This window comes from Siphateles boraxobius, unplaced genomic scaffold (assembly GCF_051911475.1).
Source record: "Siphateles boraxobius isolate OS27281-9 unplaced genomic scaffold, OSU_SipBor_1 66, whole genome shotgun sequence".
In the NCBI taxonomy this organism is placed as follows: domain Eukaryota; kingdom Metazoa; phylum Chordata; class Actinopteri; order Cypriniformes; family Leuciscidae; genus Siphateles; species Siphateles boraxobius.
The window spans coordinates 2,735,001-2,759,441 of record NW_027509193.1 but is presented as its reverse complement, the minus strand read 5'-3'; the positions used below and the strand labels follow the sequence as shown (position 1 = coordinate 2,759,441).

At 37.1% G+C, this 24,441-nt stretch overlaps 4 protein-coding genes across 4 annotated transcripts; all 4 read left to right on the top strand.

Annotated features, from left to right (window-relative positions):
- Positions 1–1,953: 1,953 nt before the first annotated feature.
- pvalb5 (parvalbumin 5) lies at positions 1,954–4,206 on the top strand. Its single transcript, XM_077211688.1, has 5 exons — positions 1,954–2,013; positions 2,166–2,245; positions 3,310–3,442; positions 3,534–3,643; positions 4,146–4,206. Exons 2-5 carry the CDS (start codon positions 2,185–2,187, stop codon positions 4,166–4,168), a joined length of 327 nt encoding a protein of 108 aa, XP_077067803.1. The 5' UTR covers positions 1,954–2,013; positions 2,166–2,184; the 3' UTR covers positions 4,169–4,206.
- A 1,587-nt stretch (positions 4,207–5,793) lies between these two features.
- Positions 5,794–10,347, top strand: LOC143721375 (parvalbumin beta 3-like). Its single transcript, XM_077211685.1, has 5 exons — positions 5,794–5,837; positions 6,224–6,303; positions 8,353–8,485; positions 8,575–8,684; positions 10,062–10,347. The coding sequence occupies exons 2-5, from the start codon at positions 6,243–6,245 to the stop codon at positions 10,085–10,087; spliced, it is 330 nt and encodes a 109-aa protein (XP_077067800.1). The 5' UTR covers positions 5,794–5,837; positions 6,224–6,242; the 3' UTR covers positions 10,088–10,347.
- Positions 10,348–12,880: 2,533 nt separating this feature from the next.
- On the top strand, positions 12,881–14,347 carry LOC143721348 (parvalbumin beta). The gene is made up of 5 exons (XM_077211644.1): positions 12,881–13,018; positions 13,442–13,502; positions 13,583–13,715; positions 13,791–13,900; positions 14,070–14,347. The coding sequence occupies exons 2-5, from the start codon at positions 13,448–13,450 to the stop codon at positions 14,093–14,095; spliced, it is 324 nt and encodes a 107-aa protein (XP_077067759.1). The 5' UTR covers positions 12,881–13,018; positions 13,442–13,447; the 3' UTR covers positions 14,096–14,347.
- A 4,819-nt stretch (positions 14,348–19,166) lies between these two features.
- pvalb8 (parvalbumin 8) lies at positions 19,167–24,325 on the top strand. Its single transcript, XM_077213791.1, has 5 exons — positions 19,167–19,424; positions 20,164–20,228; positions 20,466–20,598; positions 20,960–21,069; positions 24,021–24,325. Exons 2-5 carry the CDS (start codon positions 20,168–20,170, stop codon positions 24,044–24,046), a joined length of 330 nt encoding a protein of 109 aa, XP_077069906.1. The 5' UTR covers positions 19,167–19,424; positions 20,164–20,167; the 3' UTR covers positions 24,047–24,325.
- The last annotated feature ends 116 nt before the right edge of the window (positions 24,326–24,441 follow it).

The window sequence follows — 24,441 nt, the reverse complement described above, 5'->3', positions numbered from 1 at the left end:
TTTGAGTGTTAGGGTTTACAGATACTTTTCTGGGGTGCTTGAAATAAAATTAAAAACCTGAAGGCATGCAAATGAAAAACCTCTGAAATATAAACAAAAGTTTGCCATTAATTATTGTTAAAGCTATGAAATATAAGCAAATCATATACACTTCACATTTCAAGCTTCAACTTTCAATTGCTGTCTAAAGGCTTTTAGTAGTCAAAATGGCGCCATAGTTACAGTTTATATGAAAAAGTTCTTTGTATCCAACCAGTTTTTATATTTCACTGATCGTCAGGTTAAATCTTTGAGTAGAAATGACAGAAACTGATGTTAAAAGTCATTTGGATTGGAAAATACTTTTATTATAACATGTAGTGTTACATGTGTAAAAATGCCTCACAGGAACAAATATATTAGTATTTGATTTTTTTTTATATTTATTTTCCAAATATATAAGTCCACCTCAGCTCATCATCATTAACTTTTCTACGTTGATTCTATGTTTTATTTGTAAAGTGATGTGTAATTTGGTTTCACAACTAAGCATCCTTCATTCTGCTGGTGGACCAGCTATTTAATGGAGAGGGGCGACTTTTCTCCTATAGTGAATTTTTATCAACATATAACATCCCAGTTACGCCAAGATAATTTGCAATTGTATTTGACGCCATTCCATCAGGCGTAATCATGCTTTTTAGGTGTACTAGCAGACTTCCGCTTACTTCTGTCTCCCTCCCTGATGTGGCTGAATCACCAGTTGGAAAAGTCTGTTTTTCCCAAATACCTCAAAATAATAAGAATGTTCGAGCACTATTTCAGACAGAAATTGTATCTATTCCAAATGTTACGTTTTATTGGAACCGATTTGTAAATGGCATTGACTGGAAAAAGGTTTGGATGATTCCTCACAGATACTTGATAGTAAATAAGGTGAAAGAAGTATCTTTCAGAATAATTCACAAATATTACCCTGCTAATCATTACATGGTTAAATTTAAAAGAGACATCAATACAAAATGTTCTATTTGTGAAGATCACCCAGAAACTGTTTTGCATCTCTTTTGGTATTGCTCACACACCAGAACATTTTGGCAAAAAATTTCAGCAGATTCATAATTGACCATATTTATAAAGACTTTGCCTTATTATGGAAGAATGTTGTGTTTTGATTTTATGAAAATCAAACTAAAGATAAGAGGTACTTCATTATAAATGTATTAATTCTTCTGGCAAAATTTCACATTCATAAGTCCAAATTTAGCGCTAAAACCCCTAATTTTGTACTGTTTCTCCACGAAGTTGCACATTATATTAATCTGATTTCTGGTTCCAACAACAAAAAGGCAATTAAAACTGTCAACATATGGTCTTCTTTCTCTTTGTAATGGTCCGTAAGCTTCCCCTGGCAAAATTGTATTGTATTCTTTTTATGTGTTGTATTTTTGTATATTGTTATGTATATGTTGATTACTTATTTGTGATTTCTACCCTTTTCTAAAATTGAAGTTAATAAAAAAACTAAAAAAAAACTAAGCATCCTTCACAAACTAGAACTAAGGAAACCATCCATTCCAGGTCTCAGTAGTAAACCAGAGCCAATGACCTCCGAGTCCTTCACGAGCATATGCAAAAAAACTTATTTTCAAGCCAATAGCGATCAGAAACGATGCGCTTGGATCAGCTAATGAGGAGGGAGGTGTTTTGTGGTGAGGAAGGCCTCCGTGGGTTTAAGGGCAAGAGTGTCTCTCTCTCTGTGCACTTTTGGTCCCAGAACTGCAGGAGAGACTCTCTGTGTCTTCATTGTTTCAAAGGATACAGCCGAGGATTCATCGTCACTTCTACAGCCGGTCCAAAGGTTAGTAGTGCCTGCTTCTTGAATCTTCACATTCATTTCACTGCCGAATTGAACTTGTTGTTAGTGATGTCAGTTGTCACATTTCTCATTGCATTGCATCCTTACATTTCCCCAAGGTCAATTCGGAGATTTATTGCATCCTTACATTTTCCAAGATCAATTCAGAGATTTATGTGAGTTCAACATCATCTTTGTTCATGTATTTTCTATGCAAAAAAAGTTTCTAAATATTCCACTGTATGATGATGCACATTTTAACACATGCAGATTTCAACATGCTTGATTTGGTCCTTACTGGTTCTTTAATTTTAATGTGTATTTATAGAACCTTTTGGTGAAGAATCATGGCACTCGCAGGACTCCTGAAACAAGACAGCATTGCAGCAGCTATCCAGGCTTGTCAAGGTGAGAGAGAGACACACACACACACACACACATTTTGTTTTCAAGTTGTATGGGTACTTTCCATAGACATAGTACAAACTTCTATACACTAACCCTTCCTCTATCACCTAGTATGATTTATAAGCGGTTTATAAATGTGTAAACACACACACACACACACACAGGTGCATTGGGAATGGGCAGATCCAGGTATCCAGGCAGCTGGAGACTGGGAGCAGTTGCCATCAGGATACCAGTGTGTTTGTGCCGAGCATCCAAGATCATACACACTCACACCAGCTATATACATCTCAGATCAAGATCACGCTACTGTAATATTCCTAACAATGGCACACAAAAGCATGTATATATGCAATATATATAATATAGCCTAACTAATTAGTTTTTAATCACATTTGCATATTTAATGTTTTTTTTTTATATTGTAACCTAAAATGGTTACATCTACAGTAAATTAACTAGCCTATAGTTTTAAGGACTATAGAGTAAGTAGAGAATAGAGAATAGTGCACACCACAGGAATAATGATAACCACAGAGTAATGATATAGTGGGAATCACTTTTAGAACGATTTTCTTCAGCTGATGAACGATAAAAACATTGCCAGCCAATCAGAATTCTTCCTGCTAAGAAGAGCTCCAGCATTTAAAGAGGCAGGCAACAATCTATCGTTTCTTGTACCAGCAATGCTTTGAACAACATGGCTGAATCAACCTAAACAGATTCATTTATACCAACAAAATACATTTTATGGGTTAATGTAGAAACAGCACTAACATTTGCGGGATGCCACATTTTACAATGTATGGCTGTGGAACAAGCATCAAATAGTTAAAATGTATGAGATTAAAACAAATTTAATTTATGGATGATACATATATAGCTAAACCGGATTATTCATTCATGTATGATTATTCATCAATTATCACATTAAGTTTATGATCAAACTGTGTAATCCACTTGGATAGAAAGTTTAGGCCTATATGAAATTCAAATACATCCATCTAAATTGTAGGCCTTAATATATAATACTCCATTTTGTTTATCATATTTTTGTCTTTCAGCCCCAGGAACGTTCCACTACAAGTCGTTCTTTGAACAAGTGGGTCTGATGGGTAAAGCCTCTTCCGACAGGGAGAAGGTGTTCAAGGCCCTGGACCAGGACGAGAGTGGATTCATCGAAAAAGAGGAGCTGAAGTAAAGCATTGTTTGTATTGCGAGGGACATTATGAAGGCGCCACATGAAGCCCTCTCTGATTGTTGTGCTGTTCTTTGCTTGGGTCTCCAGACGCTTCCTCCAGAACTTCTCCTCGGGGGCCAGAGAGCTCACGGAGGCTGAGACCAACACCCTCCTGGCGGCTGGGGACAGAGATGGAGACGGCAAAATCGGGATGGAAGGTATAGCCAAATCAACAGTTGAACTGGCCTTTTGGGAGCCGTACTCCTATAGAAACCTGGGCTCCTCGTTCACTGTCTGGTTCCTCTGTTAGCCTGGGGAATTAATCAGCTCTACACATGAGAATCAGACCAATTCTGCTCCCATTAACACACGCACACATGTACTGATTATCTTGAAAGACTGGGAATTCTCTTTCTCCCAGGGCAATGTCTTTCCGGCAGGGTTTTTGACTCTGTATGGGAAGGAAGGATTAGATTTGCATGTGAGAAACATCCACACTTTGATATTTACAGGGTGTGCCCACTTAATTTACTTAAATTAATGTGACGCCCAGACAGCAACATAATAGTGTCGGCCCTGATCCGGGCCACATCTGGTACATGTGGATTCAACACGAACCGGATTTGGGCCGACACTATGTTGCTGTCTGGGACCGTATCAAGTGATTTAGCTGATTGGACAGTTCACTTATTTTTCTCTCTCTCTTTTTTTGCCCCTCAGAATTCTGCAGCCTGCTGAATTGAAAATGGGGTGATTGTCTTGACTGACATGAACTGTGTTTTTATGATTCTCTCTTCTTTATTTGCATGTATGATCTGTGATTCATTCTTATGTTTTATGAGTTGCTAATTAAATTATGTTTAGTAGGCTATGTCTTTGTAGAAAATGTGCAAATCATGTTTAGGAATAAAATTAAATAAAAACTTGCTTCTGTAACTATAGTGATCGTTGGAAATGAAACTGCTCAATAAAGTGAAGTGCGGGAATTCTTTGCTTCATGGGATCTTTTTATACCTTTCAAGTTTATGAAACAGATGGCATCACAACAATACAAATATCACAATAACAACACCAGTAATATATATATATATATGATAAGATAGAATAAGGTAATATCATATAAAAAATTATATAAAAATCAATAAGATCAAATAAAAAATAAAGATATGATATAAGATTACATAAAACAGGATAAGAAAATATATTAAATAAAAAAAATATATATATAATAAGAAGTAATATAAAAAATAAGACAAAAATGAAATAATTTAAAATATAAGATATTACACAATAAAAAAAGAATACAGTTTTTCTTAAAATAAGATAATAAAATAAAATGCGATAAGATGAAATATTAAATAAAACATACAATTAAATAATAAAATATGATAAGATCAGATATAGCCAAAGACGAAATGAAAAAATGAAAAATAAAATACGATAATAAGACAATATAGAAGATAAAATAATAACAAGATTAGATAATATATAAAATATAAGATATAAATACAATAAGAAAAGCTATAATGTAAAATAAAAAATAAATGATAAATTGATAAAATAAGATATAATATATATATATAAATACAATATGATATAAGACTATAAAAATAAAATAAAATAATAAAATACAACAAGATAAGATATAAGATAAAATGATAAGATATGATCAAATATAATATAAGATTAAAAATAAAATATGATGAGATATAAGATCGAATAAAAAAATGTAAAAAAATATGATAAGATAAGACAAGATAAAATATCAGAAGAATAAAATAAATAAAATTATACTATCAAAATAACATGAATTTAAACTCATCAGTTAAGATGAGCAATGACTCAATCTGTGTTTTACATTGTAATGAAGGTTTCAGATTGCACAGTCTGATTCATGCAAATGTAAGAATTCAATATGAACACTGAAAGCAATCATATATCTCATGCGACATGAACGCATACTTCTGACATGATTTATGGGCTTTGAGTTTCTGACCTGGAAGAGAAACACGATCCCCGTCAATCAAACATGCATATATCTGATGTGTTCATCAGTCCCTTTGTCCACTAAATGTTCGATCGGGGACGAATGAAAGCAATCAACAGATGGGAGTCTCCCCAAATCTTAAATCGGGATGATGAGGCAGGGAAAGGGACGGCAGTTTAACCCGAGGAAGGGCCTCATGATCTATAGGGTCCCACACATGGTTTGTGAGACTAAAAATAGCCCGACTTGACTAGTCTACTGGACACATTTTTTCGACACTATTCCAAACCTAGAGCTATCCGTTACTGAGCATCGAATTCCTGTAAATGGTGAGGCTGAGGGGTATATAAACCGGGAGCCGCAGAAGTGCACCTCACACCTCGACTAACTCCTTCGCTTTTTCACTCGCCTTAGACAAGCGCAAGGTGAGTGCAAGTGGATCGATTCATCTGACACACTCATGCTTTAGGATCAGTCACGGACAGGGACTTGATGGGAATATGCTGTGTTGGTATTGGTGCTCCGGGTCACACGTCCCGCGATGGATGCGGGCGATGAAGACCACAGAACTTGGACACTTAAATGTCGATTGCTTGAACTCTGAGGATAACTAGAGGAAATAGGGGGTTGTGAATAACGTCAATGCACGTGTGAAAGAGGAAAAGCAGGCACTTCGAATCAGAGTAGTTCATGATGCATGTGTGGCACTGATGGGGGAATACATACAGAATTTAATTTCTTTCTATAATGCATGGCATAAGTTATTGGACTCATTTGTGAATTGTTCTTCTCACTCTATGCTGTTTTGCAGCTTATTCAGAAGCAGAAGAATGGCCGTTGCCGTTATGCTCGCCGCAGCTGATGTGGACGCTGCCATCGCCGCCTGCCAGGGTAAGACATCACGTGATCGTCTCAGATTGCAGGGGATCCCACATCTGGGAAAACACTAGATGATAGACTGGCACTGAGAAGACATCAACGACCACTGCTCAGTAGCTCATGTGCATTCAGATATGAAAAGAGATGAGCCAAACGGTTTCTGGCCGGATAATGTTTCCTGCCGTTTCTGACGGTGTGAATGCACACGAACTAATGATCTGTGAAGCGTTACAGAGCGCTTGCTAATGATTTGAAGTGAAATTTAATCTGAAGATTTGATATATGTGAGTAAATATAGACACATGATGAAATCCAAAACAAACAAAGGTGTAATGAAACAAATTCATATATTATAAGATATCCAATATAACACTAAATAGAGTGATTTATAACAATATTATATTAATTATATTATATTATATTATATTATATTATATTATATTATATTATATTATATTATATTGGGCTATTTAGAAACATGATCCAAAGACTTCTGCCTAAATACATGAAATTTGTTTTGTAGAAGTTGGATTTCTTTTTTAAACAAAAATATTCATACATATTTATTTTTTAATAAATATAATACAAAAGAAACGAATTGGACAGGATATGGTGATGTTGAAGAGGCATAATTAAATGAATATATTATAAGATATATATCAGATATAACATAAAAGAAAGTCATTTATAGTGATTATATTACACTAATTATATTACATTATTTGGGCTATATAGAAACATGATCTAAAGACTTCTGTCTAAATGCCTAAATTTGTTTTGTAGAAGTTGAATTTTTGTTTCAAAACAAAAATATTAATAAATATCTACATTTTAATAAATATCATACAGAAGAACCATGACTAAATATAGACGCATGAAATCCGAAACAAACAAATGATGTGGAAGAGATATAATGAAACAAATTAATATATTATTAGATATATATCAGATATAACACTAAAGAAAGCCGTTTATAGCAATTATATTATATTATTATATTATTTAGGCTATTTAGAAACATGATCTAAAGACTTCTGCCTAAATTTGATTTGTAGAAGTTGAATTTATTTTTCAAAACAAAAATATTAATAAATATTAAATTTTTAATACATGTAATACAGACTAAACTGTAATTTTTAGCAATTATATTATATTATTATATGATATTATATTATTTAGTATATTTATAAACATGATCTAAAGACCTTCTGCTTAAATGCTTAAAATTTGTTTTGTGGAAGTTGAATTTCTCTTTCAAAACTAAAATATTAATGAATATTCAAATTTTCATAAATATAACTCATTTTTCATAAATTAATTGGACAGGATATTGAGGGGGGAAAAACAGTCAACAAGTGGCCAGCATATACACAGAAATACTATGGATTTTTTTTTTATGGAACTTCTTTTGTTCCATAAACTTCTACATAGTATTTCTGAATACTTTTATTCTAAAATGTATTTGATGACTGCCATGCTAAGATGTGAAAAATAGTAATAATAAGAAAAGCATGTGAATTTTTTTTACTTTAAAAGTAATATATAGTGGCTTCCTTCCCAGCTAACAAAATAATGCTCTATAAGACTGCTTTGCAAACATTCCCATTTACATATGAAAACGCTATTTCTGAATACTCTCTGAATGTTTAGATAGCCAGACTCTTTTTTTGGCGGGGTTTTGCAAACGTCAAGTGAAAATTCCATTTCATCACTCTTCAAACGTTATGGAAATGTTACTTTTGAATGTTCTCTGAAGGTTCTAAAACAAGTAGTTCCATTTGAAAAATGTCAGAAGAAGTTTCCTTTAAAAACATTTTTGTGCTAATGCTAGAGTAACCAGTATCCAGAAACATCGATAGAACGTTCATTCAGGGTTATCTTCATAATTAAAGACCAGACAACCCTGAAAGAACGGTCTATTAACGTCACTATAACGTTTGTTCATAACTTCAAGAGAACCTTGCCAAAATGTTTGTTCTTCTGAGAGCGTTCCCTGTAAGCTGGGTTACTGTAAAAGTAACATAACAATAGTTTGATCAGATGAATCCTCTCTCTCCACAGCTCCTGACTCCTTTGACTACAAGTCCTTCTTCGCCAAGGTCGGCCTGTCAGCCAAGTCCTCCGATGATGTCAAGAAGGCTTTCTTCATCATTGACCAGGACAAAAGTGGCTTCATTGAGGAGGAGGAGCTGAAGTGAGACTCTTAACACATTGTTTACATGGGAAAAATGTCCAATGAAAGTTAGTTTTGGGCTTCATAGCAGGCCTGTGCTCTTTCTGTAGGCTGTTCCTGCAGAACTTCAAGGCTGGTGCCAGGGCACTGACCGACAAAGAGACCAAGACCTTCCTTGCTGCTGGTGACAGTGACGGTGACGGCATGCTTGGAGTTGACGGTAAATAAAAAATGACAATCTATAAAGAGTTGAACTCACATTGAGATAGGAAGCTTAAGCTCCTGCGTGCTTTACATTAAGTTTCGGTGTAGTGGACGTTGCCTTTTTGGTGAGAAAACGTGGTTTGCCAACTATGTTCACTGGAAAGCAGCTAAAGCCTGCTAGAAAAGTCAGTAAAAGTCACTAGATGGCATTATGCGCCAACTATCGGCACTTTACATCCATTTCCTCCCCTGATCCGTGCGATATATAGCGAATAATCAATAAATAATTGGAGAACACCTGACAAGAGATCAGAGACCATTCCTCCATACAGAATCTATCCAAGATCCTGCAGATTCCCAGATCCATGTTGTTGCTTCTTCTCTTCAGTTCAGCCCACTCATCTTCTATATGGTTCAGGTCAGGGACTGGGATGGCCATTGCAGATGCTTGGTTTTGTGCTCAGTGACCCTTATTGTTTTGATTTCGATGTTTGTTTTTGAATCACTGTCCTGCTGGAAGATCCAAACATGGCCCGTTATAAGATTTCTAGCAGAGATCCAAAAACAAACATCGAAATCGAAACAAAAATGGGTCACTGAGCACAAAACCAAGCATCTGCAATGGCCATCCCAGTCCCTGACCTGAACCCTATAGAAGATGAGTGGGCTGAACTGAAGAGAAGGAGCAACAACATGGATCTGGGAATCTGCAGGATCTGGAGAGATTCTGTATGGAGGAATGGTCTCTCATCTCTTGTCAGGTGTTCTCCAAACTCATCAGGCATTATAGGAGAAAACTCAGAGCTGTTCTCTTGGAAAAAGGAGTTTGCAAGAAGTATTTAATAAAAGGGGGGAAATAATTGTTCGCAACGTGTTTTGGAGAAAAAACAATTATTTCATAGTGTGATTTCCCCCCCCCACTTCCAATTCTTTTACTTCAATAAAAGGTTAGATTTATGCATTTTTTAAAATAAAATATCAAATTTATTTTTTACAGCCATCTTTGATCAAATTTACCAAGGGGGCAAATAATTCTGACCAGCACTGTATATTCATGATTATACTTTTTCTGCACATATACATTATTTGTTGTTTTTTTCATAAAATGTTTCATTTTTCTTTACAAAGACAATTTTGCTATAACATTTTCAACCCATTGTCATGGATGCTACCAAGACTATCACAATTTGTTCTGGTAATTTCAACAAGATCCATGTTAGCTAGTTAAATTATTTTACCTAACTAACAAGTCGTCAAAAAAAGAATTTACAACCAAATTTCACAACAACAACAAAGGCAGACCCTTGACGATATTTGGAAATGAAAATGGTGATACTTGCTATATTGACTAATGGTAGTCTGATCTCTGTCTCATCTTTGTCTCATCTCACAGAGTTTGCTGCTCTTGTAAAGGCTTAAATTTTCATCTGACCAAGACCCTTCCATATTCAAGGAACCAGAACTCACAACAGCTCACAACTTTCTCACCTGAACTTTTTTATATGATCTCATTTATGACTGGACAGTTTACTCAGTTTCGAGTACGTGTCTGGGTAAGGGTATTTGTATGTGTAAGTTGGATGTTTTATTTCAAGCCCATTGGCCTGTGCAAATGTACAATCTTGAATGCACCTCTGGGGTAGAGTGAAAAACAAGGAATAAATATAGTTTTGGTGTAACATGTCTTTGAAGCAAGCTTTTTTACGCATTCGCCACTAATCGATGTCCCCATTGTGTTATCAGATGTCCTCCCGGGAACTTCTCTTCATGATAATGCACTCATATGGTGCGTTCAAGTCATGCCGGAAAGATCGTATTCGCGAGTTGAGCGCGTATGAATGCCACCACAAAGTCGTAAATACAAGTGGGAAGCTCGGGATTTTCTTTAAGGCCCGATGGGGATGTGTCAGTGAGAAACATGGCGGAATACAACAATATAGGTATTATAGTGTGACATTGTCATGCGTTTTTATTTACAACTAAATAAGCTTTTGCTGCCTTCACATGCCATTATCGTAAATACGAGTTTAATTTTTTTTAAATTGGACATGAACTCAAGTCATATTTACCACTGGGAAGCTTGGGGATCATTTTGATAACGTAGTGAATGTTTATGGTTGTAAATGAATGGGATGCTAAATATTATCAGATTTTCCCAACTAATCGGCATGAATAAACCCGGTGTCCTCCATGATTCATGTTATTTATGACAACAAGAAAGCACTTGAATGTGACGTAATCACTTCAGAAGTGGGAATTAGGAAATTTCCAATAGCATGTCAAGGCAGCATTATAACCTGCACAAAATATAATAGCAATATAACAATATAATATGTAACGATAAAGTTTGCAGTGGCTTCATAAATGAATTAAAAACACATTGATGCACATTCTTCGTTTTTGTTTTCTAGAAGTAGTTAAATCCTGCAGTTTTTTTGTTTAGTTAATTAATAGAAGGTACACCGCCATCTTTCGCTGACGACAGTGCTAAACACGACTCGTACATATGAACTTCCCAGGAGAACTTGAACGCACCAATAGCCAGGGATGTCCTGCAGGATGCTCTTGGGACAAGGCTGGGTGAGGGAAGGCCCGGAGATTTGCTGAGATGCACTGGAAGGGATTTGCAGAGGATAGTTTTCGCATGCCCAATTAGAGTCCATGGCAGCGTCCCGAATGCTCAGAATAGCTCATCGAACACTCAGCCAAGCTCAGTCTTCCAAATCCCATTAAACGCCCCGCAACGGGTACGATTTCATCAGAGCAACTGGCAATGCTCAAGTAATAATGTTCTACTAACCACAATGGTGATAAAATCATTGCCATTTTAGAACTTTAGATCAGGGTTCCTCAAAGGGTTTAGTCCCAACCCTTATCAAACACACCTCAAAGAGCTATTCAAAATCTTCAGAGTTACTAGGCAATTGCAAAAAGGTGAGTTCGGTCATGGTTTGAGCTAAACTCTGCAAGACAGAGGCTCTCCAAGACCGAGTTTAGACACCCCTGCTAGACAATTTAGAAGATTGCACCATGTCTAACGTTACACCGGACAAAACAAAATGCAACAAAAGCAAGTAGAACCCATTTTAAAATTCGGCGTTGTTGAGACTGAATGTGGCGCGATCACGACAAATTCCAGACGATGATGTTTGGTTCTTTTTATGACGTAGGCTACTTCAAGCGCTCGCGCTACTTCTCACATGATGAACAAGTAGTCCTACGTCAGAAATGGAACGGTGTTAACACGGCGTTTGTCATCAGTTCTAATGTAGCCTAAAACAAAATTCAGTTGTGTACCTTCCAGTTCAGCTTGTGACGGTATAGAACAAGTAGAAGAGTTTCTGACCTGCTGTGAAAGAAAGCCATCAGCCAGGATGAGCACTGCTGCTCTCTGCTGTTTGAACGCTGTATGCAACTGTCAGGGGCGAATTAATAGTAACACTTCATACTGTACAGTGTAGACCTACACTAAAAAGGACAGGCAAATATGTAATAAGTTTAATTGGGGAAGGATCTAGCCATAAATAAAAGAAAGATAACTTTTTTTCATAAATTTTTCTACCTCAAAATTTCACATTCAAATCAATGTGTTAGGCTACTTGCAATTTCTTTGAAAGTAATTTTTAAATTTGCAATTTCTGAGTGAAAATTGTCCACACTGAATTTGTTTCTTCAGTGTATAAACTATATATTACAGTAAATCAAGTTTGCCATATGTCAAATGAAGGAAAAGTAAGTCAAGGTAACATAATGGACCAGTCAATCCTGGAGTTAACCAAAACTAAAATGTTTCATTTTATTTTTGGTCTGTTTGCGTACAGAAGAAAACCAGGACAAATTCAGACAACGTGTTTAATGTGGCAAAATCCAGCACAGCATATGCACACACAAATAACAACATGCAAAATTATCACAAAACGAACCACTTTACATGATATACAAGCAAAATCAACCGAAGAGTCCATACCCTGAACACAAACAGAAATGTCCCTCTGAAAAGCGTCCCGCAAGCTTCCTTTCATATACTCTTTCTAAACCCCATGAGCGAGTGTCCATAGGAATATGTCAATGCACTATCAGCAGCATGTATTATTAGCATGCAAGTATATGATGGACTTTTTTTTCAAACGCACCTTTTAAGCATCTTCATTTTTGAGGATAAATATAGTACAGAGTGTCTGGTGGGCGCATGTCAAGCCGCCCCCCTCGGGCCAGCGGGTGTCTATTACATTATGATTCCTATTTGGAGTGGCTGAAGGTATATAAGGGGGAGATCAGGGGGCCCGGAGACCACTGCAGTCCACAGCTCGAGTCTTCTGAAACTACCTTCAGCACCAAAAGACAAAAGAGGTGAGTTTGCAGTTTATCTACGGAGAAAAAGAACAGGACTGGTTCTTCCAGATTTGTTTCGGAGCAGAAACGAAAAAGTTTGCATCCTAAATGTTCTCATCATCTCAATCGGCTGTGGAATTGTTTGCAATGCTGGCTTATTTTAAGAGGACCTCGTGGAACCTTTGGGATTTAACATCCTCGTAACTCAAATCCACATGCGGCACTCTTCCCTTTTCTCTGGTTTTGTGGGATTTGCATGGGTTGAAATCATGGCATGAAATGTTATACATGTTCAGTTATTAAGTAATCATAAGTTATATTAAGTAATCTGTCAAATGGACATAGTTTGAGGCAAACTGGACTAAACACACCTTAACTTTCGGGCAGCTGTGTGACGACACGCGTTTCTTGTTTTAATGTTCTGTTTTATGTGTCATTCAGCTAAAGATGGCATTCGGCCTGAAGGAAGCTGACATCGCTGCAGCACTGGAGGCATGCAAGGGTGAGTCAGCGTGAGCCGCCAGATCTTTAACACATTAAATGCGTGTATTTATTTACGTCTTTCCCATATTTCCCACACAGCTGCTGACTCCTTCAACCACAAGGCTTTCTTCGCCAAGGTCGGCATGTCAGCCAAGTCTGCCGATGATGTCAAGAAGGCTTTTGAAATCATTGATCAGGACAAGAGTGGCTTCATTGAGGAGGAGGAACTCAAGTAAGAGCAGCTTTGAGCTCATAAAGAAATACTTGCATCTTGAATGTACTGATAAACTGAACTGTGTGCTGGCAGACTGTTCCTGCAGAACTTCAAGGCTGGTGCCAGGGCACTGACTGACGCAGAGACCAAGACTTTCCTAAAGGCTGGAGACGCTGACGGTGACGGCAAGATCGGAATTGATGGTCAGTCACCGTTAAGATTAAGATTGCTTCACACTTTCCACATGGTCTTGGAATCTCTTGAGTACAATCCCAATGTGCTTTAAAGTGCTCTAAGAATATCAATATGCATAATATTTGATTGAAAACCACGATTGAATGTTTAACGTGCTTGTTTGTTTCTTTCCGACAGAGTTCGCTGTCTTGGTTAAGGCATAAATTGCGTCTGACCAACAACACCTTTAGCTCTGAAGGAACAACTTTGCCCAAGAACTCCCATTTTCATCCTACTATAAATAATTTTTATACTCATGATGCTTATGAGAAGTTTCCTCCCATGCAGCACAACGATGACCGTGAATGTAGCGGTTTTGTCTCCTGTCTTAAATATGAATTTTGCTTACTGTAAAATCTGATGCACTTTTACGGGAACGGACGACAAGAAAAGAATAAATATTCTTTTTCAATATATCCTAGACTTCTTTTCATTTCTTCTTGTTGCAAATTTGCTTTTCACTCTAGCTAGCTGTATGGAGAAAGTTTATATTGATTACATTTCCATGAAATAAATAGAATAAATAGAAAAATACATATATTTGCTAGGTTTATCTATGGGATCACTGCCATAGACACTATTATTTTTTATATTAATATTATCATTGGCTAGTTTATTATATTTCCGTTTGTTTGGTTGAATCACATGCATTTTTATTGCAGACTCATACTTAAGAAACTATTACAAATGTGATAATTACTCACTAACAAGCCAATGTTTACCTGTTCAAATAAATAAACAAATCTTTCTATTAGCCACGAGTGTACACTGTGAACAAAAGTGTATGATCAATAAGTTATGAAAACATATGTTTTACATTGCTTTAACTCATCAAAATAAAGTTAAGCAACATTTTTATAAGTTATACAAGATTCAACTGTAAGTTGTAATGACAAACATCCAAGTTGTTTGCGAATTTTAGGCAGCATTTTTTTTTTACATTGATGTTTTAGGTTAAATGGACCACTAGATGGCATTACTTTACAATGTGTTACATAATGGGTAGGAAAAGCATCTCAAACTCATTTGAAAGTGCACACACCAGACACAGTGAATTGCTTATTGTAAACATTATATTGCACATGTTTACTTACTTTTTAAGAATGTTTAAGTAGCTAATTATACTTTTTTTATATACACAGACTGTCAGATAAAAAAAATGGGTTGATACCCAGGCGTTAAAGGTTTGACATTGCATGAATTAAATATGAAATATTTTAAAGTCCCACCTGCAGTCAATAATTTTATCATTTAAAATTCCCCTTTGATCACCAAAATTGCATATTTAAACGTTTTTTTCTTAAAAAATGTCTTCATGCCTTAAAATAGCTTGAATGTAACTCAACACGCTTGCCTCATTTAGTAGGCTATATGCGGTTCTATGAATATGCAAATGAGCCCCGCCTCCACTCACTCACACCAGCTCAGAGATCCACTGGTTGACGATCACACGTTGATCTGATTGGTTACAAGGTAGTTTGTGTCGTCAGAAACACCAGCGATTTCAAAACACATTTTTCTTTGGTTCACTACCGTTTTAAAGAGAAAATACTCAGCCAATGGTGTCGACTTATGAATTTGTAAATGGTTTGCCTTAAAGCATATTAAAAAACACCACATACACATATAAACAACATTAAAAGCTTGATTTTCACCACAGGGGGACTTTAAACTCTACCAATGATAAAACTTTTCTAGATGTTAAGCTTTGCAAAGCAGGGCCACTGGTGCCGTTGAGATGCGTTTATGATCACTTAACGATATATTGGTTTTCAATTTGCAATGACTTTAACAGTGACTTTAAAATATGTTTTTTTAGATGTGGGAATGGCATATTTTGAGTTTTGATATTTGGGCTACTTTGGGCTACTCTTGATTGGCCATTGGGCTAGTTTTGTTTTGTTTGTCAGTCTAGTTTTTGACATTGTTATAGTACAGAGACAGCTCTGGTCACAGCTCAGCTATTAACAAATGATTTGTTATCCCACGCATGGACTGTCCCAAAGCATGTCACTGCAACACCTCCACCTAATGCATTTAAATGGACCATGTGCACCCTGCAACTCAATAGGCAGGCAAGCATGAACTAGCGCAGTCTCTCGTGATGCGCTCAAACATGACGGTAGCTTCAGATTCTGGTTCTTTCTCCATCCTTATCCTTCTTGATCTTCAGGTCTGAGATTGGCTCTGTCTCTACTGGTGTCCCACAGGGTTACATTTTAGGCCTATTACTTTTTTCAGAATTTATATATAGTATTTCCTCTTGGATTGCTCTTAAGATCACTCAGGCACTGAGTGGATATAAATCCGAGTATCATCTGCATAGAAGAGATAATTATCTCTCTTATTGCATTTCTGAGATAAAAACATGGATGACCAAAAACTTTTTGTGTCTTAATAGTGAAAAGACTGAGGTTTTGCTTATTGGCTCTCCTTATCAGCTTCGTAGAACTGGTTCAGTAATGTTAAACTGTTTTGGAGTTCGCAACTAAATAAAAGAATGTAGGAGTTTGTTTTTTTACCCACACTTGCAATACTGTTAAGAATAAAAAAAAAATGTTATCTCAGAAATATTGCTAGACTTCGCCCTATGCCATCTTTTCCTGTGACTGAAAGTCTTATCAAAACTTAATTTTATTTCCCGCATTGTATACTGCGATGCACTTCTTGCTAAAACAACACTCAACAAATTGCAATGTGTGCAAAATTAGTATAAATAGTATATAATAGTATAAAAACATAGTTTTTTTATTAGCTTTTTCTTTATGGTTTTAATTATTTTGTATTCCAGTCTGTTTTTTTTTGCACGCTTTGTATTTTTATTTTTATGTCTGTTTTATTGTGTAAATTGCCTTGAGAACCCGCTTTAAAGGAGCTATATAAAATAAAGTTTATACTATTATATATTAAGTTACTATATGAACCTTTTAGAGGTAGATGCGGTAAAAAAAAGATGTCCCTTAAAGGCTGCTGTTGTACCTCTAAATAAAGGTAAAACAAATTGCATTTTTATTTTCTTTTGAGAAAGAGTTGAGGCTAAAGAGTGGAACGATATGCTAGTTAGCTTTTGACACACAGAGGCTAACTAGCATATCGTACCACTTAAAGTAGTACTTAAAGCCAAAACAGTGTTGCCAAAACAGACACCTTAGTAGAAGTCAGTCAGCGTAGTGTAGCTTAGTCCCCGAGAATATAAGCAAACGTAAATGAATAAATAAAGGATTGCTTAGTAGGCTAACCGTATAGGATATGAGGTATCATCATGGCCCATGACATCAGTGTTTGTGGGTAAGCAGCACCTCTGTATCCGGTGTCCTTGTCAGCTCCAGTAGTCCTGGTTATCCCACGCATGGACTGTCCCAAAGCCTGTCACAGCAAACACCTCTACCTAATGCATTTAAATGGGCCATGTGCACCCTGCAACTCAATAGGCAGACAAACATGAACTAACGCAGTTTCTCGTGATGCGCTCAAACATGACGGTCAATGTAAATACTTATAGTTGCTGACACTAGCAGATGTGCTGAGTGCAATTGGACTCATTTGCTATAATAACAACAGCAGTAATAATAATAAAAGATACATTAAAATTGTTCAATAAAAACAAATTTAAACTTGTCATATATAGATATATTGTGTATACTTTTATTCGGCAAGGATGCATTCAATTGATCAAAAATGACAGTATTTACCTGTTCAAACAAACAAATAAATACCATTCAAAACTTTCAGTCAGATTTTTTAAATGTTTTTAAAGTCTCTTATGCTTAACAAGGCTGTATTTATTCGATCAAAAAGAGAGTAGAATAATATTATTTTGTGAAATATTGTTACAATTTAAATATATATGTTTTCTATTTGAATAGATTTTATAATGTAATTATTATAACTGTGAATTTTCAGCATCATTACTCCAGTCTTCAGTGTAACATGATCCTTCAGAAATCATTATATGATGATTTGTAGTTCAAGAAACATTTCTTATTATTCTTATCCATTTTTAACTGTTTATGCGGCTTAATGTCTCTGTGGAAACCATGATCTTTTTTCCCCAGGATTCTTTGATGAATAGAAAGTGCAAAAGAACAACATTTATTTGAAACATTATAAATGTCTTTACTGTCAACTTTGATCTATTTAATGTATCCTTGCTGAATAAAAAAAATCTTTCAGACCCCAAAATTTCTTCTTAAAAGTAATGCACATGATTCAACGGCACAATGTGTCATTGAAACAGATTAAACTAATATATTTGATGTTCATGACCATTAAATCATGAGATAACTAGGAAAGTCAAGAACAAAAATGGCCACTGTATCTCTTACACGTATGAAGGCTGCGCTGTCTGTAACTCCATCGCTTGGGGTTAGTTGTAACATGCGGGTTTGGTGACAAAAAGTTAAGCGAGCAGTGTCTGTTTTTTTCTTTTTCTTTTTCTTTTCCTGCACTTGAGGACATATTGCACCCTCTTACATAATAAATGGGTCTAGCAGGTGCGTTTTAAACATTGATTACAGTGTTCTGCTGGGCGTTAGTCAAAAGGTGACCTTGAATCCCTGAATCAGCAGAGGCAAAATGACAGCTCGCTGTTTGTCTGCCTATGGTGAAATGAGAAGGATAAACCCTCATGACACTCTCTATAACAGCAGAGGCACTGTGTGTGTGTGTGTGTGTGTGTGTGTGTGTGTGTGTGTGTGTGTGTGTGTGTGTGTGTGTGTGTGTGTGTGTGTGTGTGTGTGTGTGTGTGTGTGTGTGTGTGTGTGTGTGTGTGTGTGTGTGTGCTATACCTATGAATTAGTTTTGCATCTGGTGAGCAGTGGATTAAAGGCTCCCATCTGTTCAGAAAGACAATATGGAGCAGATTACGGCAAAAAAAAAAAAAAAAAATCCATTGCAGATTATGGGATTTATAAAGTAATAGACATCTGGAAAGCGATAAATTAAAGCTAACATCAAGGAAAGGTGGCTTTCGAGCATCCCCGGAATTTGTCCACCCCCCAAAAGGAAATGCAATATAAAAGTGTTTATGTAATATTATAATGAGGAATTGGGAATGACCTCATGTAAAGCAGCGGGGAAAGAGGGAGGGAGCGACTGACCAACCTGAGAGGAGGATCGGATGTGCATGAGAGGGGTGAACGAGTGTGATGCCTGTATTATGATATAGGATGGGAGGGACTTGATGAGCAGGTAGACAGCAAAGCATTTATTACTTAATTTGCCTTTTACAAGGGCGTCACAGATGTCTAAGTGCTGGCCCACACACACACACACACACACACACACACACACCGATATAAATAGTACAGGTTAATTAGTTAGGTAAGTAATTTGAGCTAGGGCCTGGCAGTTAGAATTTGATCCACAGACTGGTAACTCAAGAATTAGCCATTGTCACTGCATTCAGACCTATATAAATCGCACCTGGACCGACTCGCAGTCACCACTCAGCCTTACTTCTGTTGAATCACCTGCCAGGAGAACTTCACAGAGGTAAGAGTCCCAGCGTACCCACCCCGATATCTTTTTGTGAGGGGCGGCATTGTGCGCTGCTTTAGCTGGAAATTGTATTTTACCTGAATGAGTGTGCAAGGTTTATATTAAAACAGCATGCATTTAGGCTACAGTTTTTGTTTAAAGAAAATTGCATGTAGCTATTGTGTAGGGTTTTAATGAAATGCATTTACACATTGAAAATGCATGGATATGGGGGTTTTATTTGATTGCATTAGAATATATTTGAGGGAAAAAAGGAGTATGTAAAATGCCAGCATCTTTGCTGAACTTGTGTCGTATCTTTAGTCGATTATTTATTTATTTTGATTCGTTTCAGGCAGATCATATTTTTCATTTGAATCTAGGTGAGATTTATTTGAATCTAGTCTAGGCTGATTTGTGTATTCAAAGGTTTTTGTACATTGGCAGGTTGCTATGCACTGTAAAAAGTGTCCAGTTCACTTACTTAAAAAAAATGAGTACACCCGTTAACTTAAAATTATTAAGTAAATAAACGGAACGCTTAATTGAAAAATTTAAGTTATGTGAACTTGACAATTCCACATTACTTAATTTTTTTGATTAAGCATGACGTTTATTTACTTAATAATTTTAAGGCAACGGGTTTCCTCATTTTTTTTTAGGTAAGTGAACTGAACACTTTTTACAGTGTGGAGAAATATGACAGCTGCTTGTGAGTAAATTATTTAAAATAATTCTTCTTCTTCTTCTTCAGTACCATGTCACTGACATCTGTTCTTTCCGCTGATGCCATCGACAGTGCGCTCAAGGACTGTCAAGGTAGAATAAACCATCTCTCCTGTCTCAGCATGTTTGTGTCTCATCCGCACATTAGAAATTGAACCTGTACATGCATTCATTTCTGAAGTTGTTGTCTTAATTCATTTACCTCAAGTAATGTTTTTGATCTTAGTGCGAATCCAATTCAGTCCAGTCCAATTCTGCTGCTCCTTATAAAGGCCAGTGTCAGGTTTCACGTGTGTTTTAATTGGTTATTCCTTTGTTGTTTTTTTCCAGCTCCAGACTCATTCAGCCCCAAAAAGTTCTTCCAGCTGTGTGGTCTGACAAAGAAAAGCCCTCAGGAAGTGAAGAATGTCTTTAACATCTTGGACAACGATGCCAGTGGATTCATCGAGGAGGAAGAACTCAAGTACATGAGTTTTACATTTTACATTGAAAAGTAGATTATTTCAGCATGAAAGAACTTTTAGGATCTTTAACTTAATAATGATATACTGTATGTGCAAAATCAACCCTAACAACAGACTTAAGCCTTTCCTGGGCTTCCCAAACATATGAATATTAAGTCTTCATAAACAGAAAGGGATTACGTTGCCTGAGGACAGTTTGTTTTTATATATTCAGCTGCAGCCTTTGAATTAAGCTAGACACTTTATCCTCCAGCTGCTTTTTTGCATCCTGTCTCTACCTACCAATATTTTGAGTATAGCAGGATTATCTGATGTGGGACATGAGCTGACTCTTTTTCTGATGGCCCCCCCCCCCTCCAGGTTTTTCTTGCAGCGGTTCTCAGCTGGTGCTCGTGTGCTGACCGATAAAGAGACCAAGGCTTTCCTATCAGCAGCCGATGATGACAGCGATGGCAAGATCGGAGTTGATGGTAATTATGGCTTTTATGTTATATTTCCATCTTTTACAATTAACTGAATAAATAGCAAACCGTTTTGTGATGTTTTCATTTGTTTTCTATCCATCTGACATGATTTAAATAGCTGTCACCTCACATCTATGTAAAGTTAGTTGCAATTTTAATATCCAAATCATGCTTAGTGGATATATATATATATATATATATATATATATATATAGTTCAGTCATGAAACTTTAGTCCTTTACGTGCAATCTAACACATTATTATCACATGGCACAAGCTGATTGGCCTCTGCTGATCCTGAAGCCAATCAGATTGCTTGCTCAACATTCAAATATCCTGGTTCAGTGTTGCTGAACCCCTCCACCTCCCCAGCTCCACCTGCCTACAGGTCCTTCTCAAAAAATTAGCATATTGTGATAAAGTTCATTATTTTCCATTATGTAATGATAAAAATTAAACTTTCATATATTTTAGATTCATCGCACACCAACTGAAATATTTCAGGTCTTTTATTGTTTTAATACTGATGATTTTGGCATACAGTTCATGAAAACCCAAAATTCCTATCTCAAAAAATTAGCATATTTCATCCGACCAATAAAAGAAGTGTTTTTTTAATACAAAAAAAGTCAACCTTCAAATAATTATGTTCAGTTATGCACTCAATACTTGGTCGGGAATCCTTTTGCAGAAATGACTGCTTCAATGCGGCGTGGCATGGAGGCAATCAGCCTGTGGCACTGCTGAGGTGTTATGGAGGCCCAGGATGCTTCGATAGCGGCCTTAAGCTCATCCAGAGTGTCGGGTCTTGCGTCTCTCAACTTTCTCTTCACAATATCCCACAGATTCTCTATGGGGTTCAGGTCAGGAGAGTTGGCAGGCCAATTGAGCACAGTAATACCATGGTCAGTAAACCATTTACCAGTGGTTTTGGCACTGTGAGCAGTTGCCAGGTGCTGAAAAATTAAATCTTCATCTCCATAAAGCTTTTCAGCATATGGAAGCATGAAGTGCTCCAAAATCTCCTGATAGCTAGCTGCACTGACCCTGCCCTTGATAAAACACAGTGGACCAACACCAGCAGCTGACATGGCACCCCAGACCATCACTGTGGGTACTTGACACTGGACTTCAGGCATTTTGGCATTTCCTTCTCCCCAGTCTTCCTCCAGACTCTGGCACCTTGATTTCCGAATGACATGCAAAATTTTCTTTCATCCGAAAAAAGTACTTTGGACCACTGAGCAACAGTCCAGTGCTGCTTCTCTGTAGCCCAGGTCATGCGCTTCTGCCGCTGTTTCTGGTTCAAAAGTAGCTTGACCTGGGGAATGCGGCACCTGTAGCCCATTTCCTGCACACGCCTGTGCACGGTGGCTCTGGATGTTTCTACTCCAGACTCAGTCCACTGCTTCCGCAGGTCCCCCAAGGTCTGGAATCGGTCCTTCTCCACAATCTTCCTCAGGGTCCGGTCACCTCTTCTCGTTGTGCAGCGTTTTTTGCCACACTTTTTCCTTCCCACAGACTTCCCACTGAGGTGCCTTGATACAGCACCCTGGGAACATCCTATTTGTTCAGAAATTTCTTTCTGTGTCTTACCCTCTTGCTTGAGGGTGTCAACGATGGCCTTCTGGACAGCAGTCAGGTCGGCAGTCTTAGGGGGCTTTCACACTTGGTTCGATTGCCTGTTCCTAACCCGAATTCGATTGCTCCCCCCTCCCCCTGCCCTCGATGGACTGTGTTTAAATTATATTATTTGTATCCGAACCGCGGTACACTTGCGTCATCAAGCTGCAGCTGCCACGTAATCGTGTTGCTTGGTAACCGGCGCCGCTATGAATGAAAAGATGTCAAAATGGTTAGAATTGCTCGCTTCACACTTGTTCTTCTTTTTTTAACCTTTGGTTTTGTTTTCAAAGAAAACATTCAGAAACACACTTGCGTCTGTCTGCCGCAAAAGTACTAAAATCGTTCCAAAGACAGCTGGCTGTCAGCCGAAGAAATTTTTTGCGGAGGCAAGCATTAATCATCTCTCTGCTTGCAGTGCGTCAATCCCGGTTTTCGTCAAGGTAAGTGTATACACACACACACACACACACACACACACACACAGCGACTGTCCTGTCGACCACATTATACATTATACGTCATCAATAGCGGTTCACTTTCGTGGTTTGGTTCAATTGCGTTCATATCAGCAGCGAACCGTACTGGAGTTCACATGAACCGTACCCCAGACCACCTTTTTAAGCGGACCCGAGTACGGTTCGCTGGTGCGCACCCGAGTTCGGAAGACAGCGTTCACATCATCCAAACGAACCGAACTCTGACGTCATTCGAACCCGGGTGCGCACCAAAAGTGCTAGTGTGGAAGTCCCCTTACCCATGATTGCGGTTTTGAGTAATGAAACAGGCTGGGAGTTTTTAAAAGCCTCAGGAATCTTTTGCAGGTGTTTAGAGTTAATTAGTTGATTCAGATGATTAGGTTAATAGCTCGTTTAGAGACCCTTTTCATGATATGCAAATTTTTTGAGATTTTTGGGATTTCATGAGCTGTATGCCAAAATCATCAGTATTAAAACAATAAAAGACCTGAAATATTTCAGTTGGTGTGCAATGAATCTAAAATATATGAAAGTTTAATTTGTATCATTACATTATGGAAAATAATGAACTTTATCACAATATGCTAATTTTTTGAGAAGGACCTGTATATCAGCTACAGGATCTATGTATGTCCATTAATGCAGCAGGATACATTAATTAAATAAATGCATTTCTAATTTCTAATATCTTACATGCTCACAGCAGTGTAGACCAAATACATTACTGTAACACTGCCACATTCAATAACATGCTTAAACTATTCAGAAAGTTATGATAACTGCTGTAAATTGTTTATTGTAGCATCTGCAGATTTACATCCCACGTTAATGAAATATTTCTCTGATCTCTTGCAGAATTCCAGGCGATGGTTCTGTCCTGAGCGATCGCTACACATCGCCCCCCTCTCTTGTACTCAGATTTCATTTCAGTTCAGCAGCCTCGCCACTCCATACACAGGACTCTTTTACTCCCGGGACCCCCCCCCCCCCCCCCCATCAATAGACTCCACACACGCAGATGTATACTGTACACACTCCAGAGGTTTTATTTGATTTCTGAATATGTAGAGGGGCGCACATGGGCATTGACCAAATGTAAAACTACCTGAAAACTATTTAAGTGAATAAATATATAAATAAATGGATAAAAATATTTCAAATGTTGTCTGTGTTATTTTCATTACTGTTATAAATTTGATAAATGTCTTCAGGAAATAAAACTTTACAATTACAGTAAGATAAGTGGTAAAATGTTTGTACTGGAACTCACTTTGGA